The 10,406-nt window shown below is 34.5% G+C and overlaps 2 protein-coding genes and 1 pseudogene across 2 annotated transcripts; 2 read left to right on the forward strand and 1 right to left on the reverse strand.

Moving 5' to 3' along the window:
- Positions 1 to 326: 326 nt before the first annotated feature.
- Positions 327 to 852, reverse strand: LOC127080863 (uncharacterized). Its single transcript, XM_051021153.1, has 2 exons — positions 667 to 852; positions 327 to 608 (listed from the first exon to the last, which is right to left on the reverse strand). The coding sequence occupies exons 1-2, from the start codon at positions 850 to 852 to the stop codon at positions 327 to 329; spliced, it is 468 nt and encodes a 155-aa protein (XP_050877110.1).
- Positions 853 to 7,210: 6,358 nt separating this feature from the next.
- Positions 7,211 to 8,038, forward strand: LOC127080864 (uncharacterized; annotated as a pseudogene).
- A 155-nt stretch (positions 8,039 to 8,193) lies between these two features.
- Positions 8,194 to 10,113, forward strand: LOC127080865 (uncharacterized). The gene is made up of 5 exons (XM_051021155.1): positions 8,194 to 8,215; positions 8,319 to 8,453; positions 8,785 to 9,187; positions 9,475 to 9,596; positions 9,683 to 10,113. Exons 1-5 carry the CDS (start codon positions 8,194 to 8,196, stop codon positions 10,111 to 10,113), a joined length of 1,113 nt encoding a protein of 370 aa, XP_050877112.1.
- Positions 10,114 to 10,406: the final 293 nt, after the last annotated feature.

Consider the following 10,406-nt stretch of genomic DNA (forward strand, 5'->3'; position numbering starts at 1 on the left):
TAATATATCCACTTTATCCAATAAAGCAAATAGTTGGTGTAAATTTCACTCAATGGTAAGTTCTACACGGGGCCTCGTGTACTTCCAACAATTAGCTTTTCTATTTTTTTTTTCAAAACCACTTTCTTATCACTTTAAAATACCACCTTACAAGTATTAATATAAACATATTTCAACACTTTCAGAGAAACTTTTTTGTTTCTTTTGTGAACCGTATAACATTAGTCATTCCGAAATTACAACATCACATATGGTTCTAAACCCTAAGTACATCATTAATACTTTAATAATAACATTATACAGTAATGAAAATTCCTTGAAATCCATCAGTTATTTTTATTCTCCTCATACAAGAAACCTTTTGATGGATCAAACGTAAAGCCCAACACATCACCTTTCTTGAGTTTTTTTTCTTTCGCAAATTCATACCACCCTTTGCCTACAAACATTTCATCTTTGTTTCGCTTTGCACTGTGTAATTCATTTCCATACCAATTTCCATTATCAACATCAATGATATTCACTTCCGTACCTGTAGACCTTGTAACACACCCCTCGACAACCTTTCTTGGAATATTTTGCAAATAAATTTTCATGTTACAATTAAACTTATGATAGTTAAACAACAACAACATTAACTTGACAACGTTATATATGTTTGCTTACAAGCACGTTGCGCGTGGCCTTAAATGGTGAAGTTATTTCTCTTTCCCAAACAAACTCAATGTCATCGTTCCCACAATCAACATCAACACTTTGCGCCTCAAATTCTTCTACAATAACATGCATCTCTGAATCAGAAATGTCGTTCTTCATGTTGTCAAGATCATTTGCAGACTTCATTACAGCCATGCTAATCTTTATATCCTCAATTTGAGAATCCCGATCATCATAAGGATTGCATCACATATTTTGTGTTACTCAAGTTTCTCAACACACTTTGTACTAACATATCATAACAAAAAAATACAATGAAAATGATGGTTATTACCTGCATTGGGAGAACACCTCAAATCTCTTAGACTCCATGTTATAACCTTGAAAATTCACCAATATTTCATATACCTATTGTCTTGTGCCTTTTATAATCCACCAAAATACTCCAACGTTTACTTGTGGTATTTTTGTAATTCACCTCTTCATGTCATTATTATATCAGTTATTACTCCAACCATATTTTAATGCAACATTAATATGAATGGGTTTGTAAACGTACATGTGCATACATTAGAAACTTTTACAAACAAACCCATCCCCACTTTTATTACCCACGTGTCAAAACGCTGATAATTTTTTCAAAGACTACTTTCTTACTTAGTCAGTCGAACCATCCTTCATATGGAACCACGTTAGACACCCACCGTGTAGTTTTCCCAGCCTGTTACGAAAACCTACTAAATCATCATATAACTCACTTATAGAGTCAACTATGATGGCATTTATACGGCTCAATGATGAATGTTTTTTAAAATGTTTTTCTATATAAGTGTTGTCACCTCAACTAAATCAAATACATTATCCCAACCAATTACAGTTCCCGCGTTTTTCTGTCCCTAACATTACGTTATACATTTTATAATATTCATATTTATCCAATGTGTAAAGTTAAACTTATTCAGATACAAACAAAAAACTTCTTTTACACAAATGTTAGCATATTTCTCCTCAATGTGTACATTTTAATCATTTCAAGCAACACAACAATTGTTCAAGATTTTTAAAATCTGCAAGGTAAACAATTCCTTTTCCAATAAAAACTTCTAGGATTGAGCATCCAACATTTTAATTAACTTTTTTGAACATTTATTATTGACTTAAGATTTCCCTGTCTTTAATTATAAATTTAATGATGTTTTACACTACATGTAAAACTTATTTTTACAAGATCCTCAAATTGGTTACTTTCTCTATTTTATTTTGAATTATTTCTAGAACACAACCATGGATACCAACCACACTCTTGTTGCTGCTGCTGCAAGGAAAAAAAAGAAAATTAACCTTAATGAATAGGAGACATATTTCAAGTTCTTCCTCTAAAGAAAATATTCCTCCTACTGAACAATCAAACCTAACTATAGCTCAATCAGGAAAAAGATCATATGAAACATGATCGGGAAAATAGCAAGTGTACTATTTTGCCTTTTATAGTAATGATGGGGAAATTCCCCGAATGTCGATCTCAAGGACTGCATATTAATATTGAGTTTAAATTATCATTCAATTAAACAAAAAGTATTAATTTGGTTTTTGAGTGTAAAAATATAATAATAAAAGTAAAGGTAAAGAAATATGAAAATAAGGGTTTATAGAGAAAAAGGAACAATGCCAGGGAAGGTGTATGATTTATCCTTGTAACAACTCTGAGTTACTATTGCATCAACAAATATCAATTACTACCAGTTCTCAAGGGTATTTTCTCCCAAGTCCTTGGTGAGAAAACCTTTAATCAATCTACCCTAATTCCTATGTCCATAGCCAATTAGGGTGAAGTTAAGCTGTATAATATCAAGAGTGCTCTGGTTTATACAGGGTATCCCTAGTCCTAGGTGATATCTACTGTAGAGTAACCTGATGAAAACCTTATCAATGGGGGTCCAGCCTAATTGATAACCACAAATCAATCTCAATTGGTCCGAAAGAGAAAGCAATAAACACATCAAAAGGTTACCGTAAGCAAAATATTATAAATGCAAATATAAACTCAAATTCATTACAATTCTAAATCAGGGACACCCCCTAGCATTGGGGGGTTTAGCTACTCATATTGTTTAAAACAAATTCAAGATAAAAATTACACATTACAAGTAATTGGATGACTTTGATCTTCAACCGCTCCCGCTCATGAATCTCTTCAGCTCTCCAAATCCATTGATCTCTATAATACTTGATTGCTTCACAATACTGTGGTTTGCCATATTCCAAGATGATTTTTCCTTTGGCAGAAGACCTCCTTTTATAGTGAAAATTCCCAGCAGCAGTTGGACAAGTCCAAAGATGTCTCTAAAAATCCCGAGAAAACTGGAATTTTTGGGCTTATGCTGACACGGCCCGTGTCAGCTGACATAGGTGGCCGTGTCAGCCTACTGTTTAAGCTGACACGCCCATGGTAAGGGTGACACGGTTGAGGGCTTTGCCTGACACGGCCCGTGTCAGTTGACACGGGTGGCCGTGTTAGGCTACTGTTTTCTTTACTTGTCTTCCCTTGCCCTGACACGGCCCGTGTCAGGTGACATGGGTGGCCGTGTCAGGCCTCCTGTACCGGGGTTTTCTGCTCCTTTGCGTGCCAGAATCTCGCACTATCTTGTTCTGAGTTCTCTGGTTCTTCTACCTGGATCTGTCGGACAAAAACACAGCTATCCCACACATAAAATCAAGATAATAAAAGGTAAAACATAACAAAGATTAAAAATGCGTAAATAAAATGACGGAAGTAAAACTAACTCAAAATGTACCATAAATGCTTGCACAGCGTGTCAAATGCCTCTGTTTTGTGTCGGATCAATAATGAAAACTCAATGTAAATGGTGACTGATCAAAACACCACTTCAAGAATCAACTAATCATTTTATTCATACTCAACATTCAAAACATCATTATAGGTCTAATACCACACCCTTTGTTAGACCTGTTGGAGTTAATCTATTAATGCAGTTCCAAGCAACAACTTCTGAGTTGCCCAATGACCATAATATACCACCTTTAACAAATTATGATGAACAAATTGATTCTACGACTAGCTTAATCAATAATACCATCCTACAACAAACTACTAACCATTCCATGTTTTTCATAAATCAGGAATATGACTTGGATTCCAGCTCAGATAATGCTTTAGATGGAAATTTAAATAATGACATAGATAATGTAGATGATTATATGGTCGAGGACCACCTTCAAGGTAGTAATTTAATTCTTTATATGAGATATTAACATTTAATTAGTTATTTTTCCCATCATATCTTACACGTTGGTTTGTTATATCTTGCATTAGTATCTTTAACACTTAATACGCCAACATAATTCTTTGACATTGGTGACCCGGCTTGGGAATGCCAACATTGTCTTGCTTGCATGTGGTATGGTGAAATAAAGTAAAAATCAAGGAATACAACGTCCCCAGAATTTAAACGATATTGTCATGGAGGAAAGGTTAAACTACCCATGATTGATGACCCCCTCCCCTCATACTTCAAGAACTCCTTTTCGACCCTAAAACAATTTATGGAAATAATTACCAAGCAAACACGAGGACTTATAATGCGATGTTGTCTTTAACTTTTCCTGGTATGAAATTTGACACCAAGTATAGAAAGGGAGGTGGTCCTCCAACTCCAAGACTTCAAGGACAGACCTGCCATAGAATAAGGACGATGCTGCCAGAGATAGGCCAACCACCTAAGTATGCTCAGTTGTATATATTTGACGCAGACAATGAAATTGAAAACCATATGGAAAGTTTCAGGCATTTACTATGAATACTAACATTATGCAACATGAATTATATTATTACTATGTAGTTGACATTTTATTCTTTTTTGTTAATACATAGGGACAACAAACATATTGACAGAACAATTGCAACTAACCTGAGGTTAATGTTGGATCAAAATAATGTTCATGCAAAAGCTTTTAGGATGACACGTGATATGCTTAAAAATTATAATGTGAAGGATTTAAAACTGAGACTAATATTTGATCGTCAAACAGACGGTAGGGTTTACAACAAGCCAACAATTTCTAAAGTTGTTGCCCTTATTATTGGTGACATTGATACTGATACAAAAAGAGATATCATCATTCAAGAACGTGGTGACAATTTGCAAAGAATTGATGAGTTTCATCCAAGCTACCTTGCTTTTAAATATCCATTACTATTCCCATATGGTGAGGATGGATATAAAGCAAATATTCTCCATGCATATGAAGGTGAGGTTGTGGTAACTAAAAGAAACCATCAAACAATAATGGAGTGGCTTTCATATATATTTCAAAAAAGAAAACGTGAGGCAAAAACTATTATTTCTTCACGGAGACTATTTCATCAATTTTTGGTTGATGGTTACACAGTGATGGAAACAGAGAGGCTTAATTGGCTACAGAAAAAAGCAATCAAAATTGAGGGTTGGTAAACATCACAAATTAAAAGAAAATGAGAACAACATAACTCAACATACAAATGCAAAGAATGGAAAAGAGTTGTTATGCCGTCAACATTTGTTGGGAGCAGAAGATATATGGATAAACTATATTTCGATGGTATGTCTATTTCAAGTTCAGTAAGGTTCCCTGATTTTTATTTTGACATTTAGATGTAATCCGAATTGGCCGGAAATCACAAAAGAGTTGGCAAAATAAAATTCGAAACCTCATGATCGTCCATATATTATCTCAAGGGTGTTCAAAATTAAATTTGATGAATTGATGGTTGATATCACCCGCAGGCATATACTTGGAAAGGCGTTAGCATGTGAGTTTTTTGTTGGTCATATTCAATTTTCCAGGCTCATTTATTTTCTTTCTAATATAAATAGATTATGCATGTTATCATTAATACTTGTGTTGAACATGTTGCATAAATTTCACCTATTTTCTATTCATATTATAACTAAAACCATTTTGTAGAATGTTTCACTTCTACAGCTTCACTAATATTTTGTTATATTTCATGACAGTTATATACACAATTGAGTTTTAAAAGAGAGGTTTTCCATATGAACATATTATTATTTTCATGCACCCTCAAACTAAGTATCCTAATCCTACTGATATCGACAAAATCATCTCCTGTGAAATTCCTAACCCCGACTTACATCCAAGACTTTATAATTTGGTGAAGCTGAAGGAGAAGAGCGATCCAAAACGCAGCGGAATTTAAAATTTCTCCTTTAGTGATCCTTACGAATGGGCATGATCAGTGATAGAATCGTTACCTCTTGTGGCGATTGTAGCCTTTGATGCAGATCTATGGAGCGATCACGAACGTTGAATGATGACAACGCCTCTACTCAGTCCACACGAACGGATTCCTCCAACCTCAGTGCTAGCTGCTACAAATAAAGGCTTTGAGTGAGAGAGAGAGAGAGAGAGAGAGAGAGAGAGAGAGAGAGAGAGGGAGAGAGAGAGAGAGAGAGAGAAACGAAATTGCAACTACACCAATGCTTCTACACAAGGGTTCTATTTATAGAACCACTTGTGTGGGCTGCAAGCTAAAAAGCCCACTCAAGTGTATGTGGCCCATATCTTATAATATGCCAAAATCACTTAAGCGCGTGGTACCTTACCATATTTCGTATTCTACTTAAGTACACTATACCTTACGATGTTCTACAATTCACTTAAGTGCACCGTACATTACGGTATTCCTTAGTTACTCTATCTCTCATCAATCCGTCCTTTTGTATGTGACTCTATATGTTTTCGCGGCATTGGCAATTATATTAAATCACGTATTTAACATAATAAATAGTGAGCGGTATCTAGTAACACATCACTGCTACCCAAGACACGAAAATGTCATGTGATCTGACAAATCCTTTTGTGATAATACTTATGTGTACAATTACCCTTTTGCCCTTATGTCTATATTGAACACAAGGCATAGACCGTGTCATCCTTGTCCAGTTCAATATTGTGCCCATAGACATTTATCCTGTTATGCAGGATGGGCAAATTCCATCTAGGTCACTCATGTCCCTTAGCATGCTTCGTGGAGTACCCATCAACTGTCTTTATGGTCATCCAGTTACGAACAACGTTTGATCAGCAATAAGGCACTCGACTCTACATCTAGGGTCCATAGTGGTTTCAAGTCGAAGGGTGGTATACACCATTATCACCATGAGAATAACTAATGACACTTTGCATAACATTCTATATAGTATTCTCATAGCGGGTCAATCCAGTATAAATATTACTCTTAATATTCATACCTACGTTTAAGACTTGATAACTCCTTATCCATGATCCATGAGATGTGATCATCAGTCTATATACATAATAGTCTTAATGCTTTAATGTTATCCCACTTCACAATAAAGCTCGACTATAGATACTTTAAGAATAATGTCCTTATGTTTAATGTGATCTCATGATTAAGTCACACTTGATACATTAAACGGACTAGCTATTCTAAGGACTTTATTAAACAAACATATGATGCAACCAACAGAAGCAACATATGATGCATGGCCCATGTGGGTTGTCACCATGCATGAAAAATAGAAAATATTCAAAATTCTTCCCCAAAAAATTCAATGAAACAACCATTTTTGACCAAGACGGTTTCCCTCAATATAGAAGAAGGGCAAACACCCACAAAATTGTCAAAAATAGAGTTTCTCTTGACAACATACATGTTGTGCCTTACAACATAAGGTTGTTGTTAAAGTTTCAGGCTCATATCAACATGGAATGGTGCAACCAATATTCATCCATAAAGTACTTATTCAAATACATTCATAAGGGTTATGATAGAATAACTGCTTCCATTATCCAAGCCAAAGGAGGAAGTTGAACTTCGGGTTCCGCGTGTGATGAAATTCAACAATATCTTGATTGTCGTTACGTTTCACCAAGTTAGGCATGTTGGAGAATCTTATCTTTCAAGATTCATGCCAGAAAACCTGTAGTCGAACGTATGGTTTACCATTTGATTGGAGAGAAGCCTGTATTTTTTACAGAGGATGCCATAATGGAAAATGTACTTGGAAAAGCAAGTGTAACTGAATCCATGTTTACGGTGTGGTTGATTGCCAATGAAAAGTATGAAGAGGCAAGAACCCTTACATCTGGTCATTTTGTTACAAAGTTTATTTATGACAAGAAAACTAGATGTTGGAAACCAAGGAAGAAAGGTAATACCATCAGATGGTTAATATGGGTTCCACCAACAACCGGTGAATTATTGTATTTGAGAATGATGCTCACTGTAGTTAAAGGCACAACAACTTACGAGGACATACGTAAGGTTGGAGGAACACGATACATTAGATTTAGAGATGCATGCTTTGCAATAGGGTTTCTTGAGGATGACAAATAATTTATTTTGGCCATAAAGGAAGCAAGTGCATGGGGTTCAGGATAATTTTTGAGGAAGCTATTTGTCATTATGTTATTGTTCAGTACAATAAATAGACCAAGTAATGTATCGAATAATATATGGACATGGTTGTCGGATGGTATATTGCATGAACAATGGATTTGTCTTGCAATCCAGGTACATATTTAAATAACTCTTTAGTATTGATTATTGTCTTACTTTTATGTATCATATTAGATGTATTTATGATCAAGCATAACATTATGTTCTCTTACTGTAGAACTTAGTTTGAATGACGAAGAACTACAAAATTTGACTTTAGTTGAAATTGAAAAGATTTTGCAAGCTAATCAACGTACTTTAAAGGATTATCGTCCTATTCCATATCCAAGTTGTTATGTTTTGGAACAACTTGGTAATCGCTTGATTTACGACTAACGAAATTATGATGTTCCTGCAATTAAATCAGAATTTGCCATGTTTTATGCATCACTCATAGGTTGTTACTTTATACTATAGATAACTACAAAGTATGAATAGTTTTCCATTGGTATTTCTTTATTTGCATTGCTGGATAACATTAAATTAGAAGTACATAACTGTTTCTTAACTCAATTTTTTTAACTGACCATGTTGTTTGACTTCATACACATTTTGTCATTTGATATTATACTTACAAAAGTGTACGTGAATTTAGTTGTACTTTTTTATGATGTTGCTAACATTTCGTAATGATGTCATTGTAGATGAACAAAACATCATCTTTGGTAAAATCATCACTATTGTCACCAATCAAAAGGGGGTGTTTTTTTCCTGCATGGCCATGGAGGAACCGAAAAAACTTTTATGTGGCATGACTGTTGCATCAAGTGGAATTGCTGTAATTTTGTTCCAAGGTGGGAGAACTGCACATTCAAAGTTGAAAATACCAGTTCCTACTTTAGACAACTCTCTATGCAACATCAAACCTAAGGATGACCTTGCAGAAATGTTAAGACAGACACAATTGATAATTTGGGATGAAGCACACATGGCTCACAAACATTGTTTTGAGGCTATTGATAGATCACTTAGAGATCTTATGAGTAACCATCCAAATTCTTATTCCATTTTCAATAGTAAGGTTATTGTTTTTGGTGGTGATTTTAGGTAAATTCATCTTGTTGTACCTAGAGGAACTCGTTCTAATATTATACACAGTTCATTAAATGCTTCATACATTTGGAATGATTGTGAAGTACTTTGACAAAAAGCATGCGACTACGAAGTGGTTCAAACCCAATTGAATGTCTTGAAATAGAACAATTTTCAAAATGGATACTCAAAATTGAGGAAGGAAAAATATTTAAACCAAATGATGGATATGCATAAATTGATATTCCTTCTGAAATTTTAATATCAACCTTTGATGACCCAATCGAGGCTATTGTTGACAGTACCTATCTGAGTTTTTTGGATAATTATCAATCATACGACTGTCTCAAAATTCGAGCTATTTTGGCTGCAACTATTGAAACTGTTGATAAGATCAATGAACATGTTCTTGAAAGAACGCCAGGTAATTATTCATATGTATCACGTTACTATTATGAGTTCATGTCAGTTATCTCATTTCATATCGCATTGCTAATTTTTTTCTTTAAGGTGATTCAAGAGACTACTATAGATCCAACTCAATTGATAGATCCGAAATACATGACATGGACATCATTGAATTGCTTAGTCTAAAATTTATCAGCTCTCTAAGAACTTCAGGATTACCAGGACATCACATTAATTTGAAGATTGGGACACCTATACTGATAATAAGGAACCTTGATCAACCAGAAGGTTTGTTTAGCGGTACACGTTTAATTGTTACTAATATGGATAACCATGTAGTTAAAGCAAGGATAATGGGTGGTAAAGGTCATGGAAACCTCATTTATATACCACGTATGGATATGTCTCCTTCACAATCTCCACGGTCCTTTAAATTAAATCGAAGACAATTCCCAATTATTGTGTCATATGCAATGACAATCAACAAATCTCAAGGTCAATCTCTTGATTGGGCTGGATTATATTTTCCTTGAGATGTTTTCAGTCATGGTCAAATTTATGTTGCAATTTCAAGAGTGACTTCAAAAAAATGAATCAAGATTTTGATACACGACGAACACATTCAAGTAAAAGATGCAACAACAAATGTTGTTTATAAAGAAGTCTTCCACAATCTTTAACAGGTACATCACAAGACTTATTTAACTCTACCGTTTGAGTTTTAATCAAGTTTCTTCATAAATTGTCATATAGGCCTTCTGAACTAATTATAATTTGCATATTGCTCCTTCTTACAGACTCCACATTCACCACACAGTTATACATG

This window comes from Lathyrus oleraceus, chromosome 5 (genome assembly GCF_024323335.1).
Source record: "Lathyrus oleraceus cultivar Zhongwan6 chromosome 5, CAAS_Psat_ZW6_1.0, whole genome shotgun sequence".
NCBI classification, from domain to species: Eukaryota; Viridiplantae; Streptophyta; class Magnoliopsida; order Fabales; family Fabaceae; genus Lathyrus; species Lathyrus oleraceus.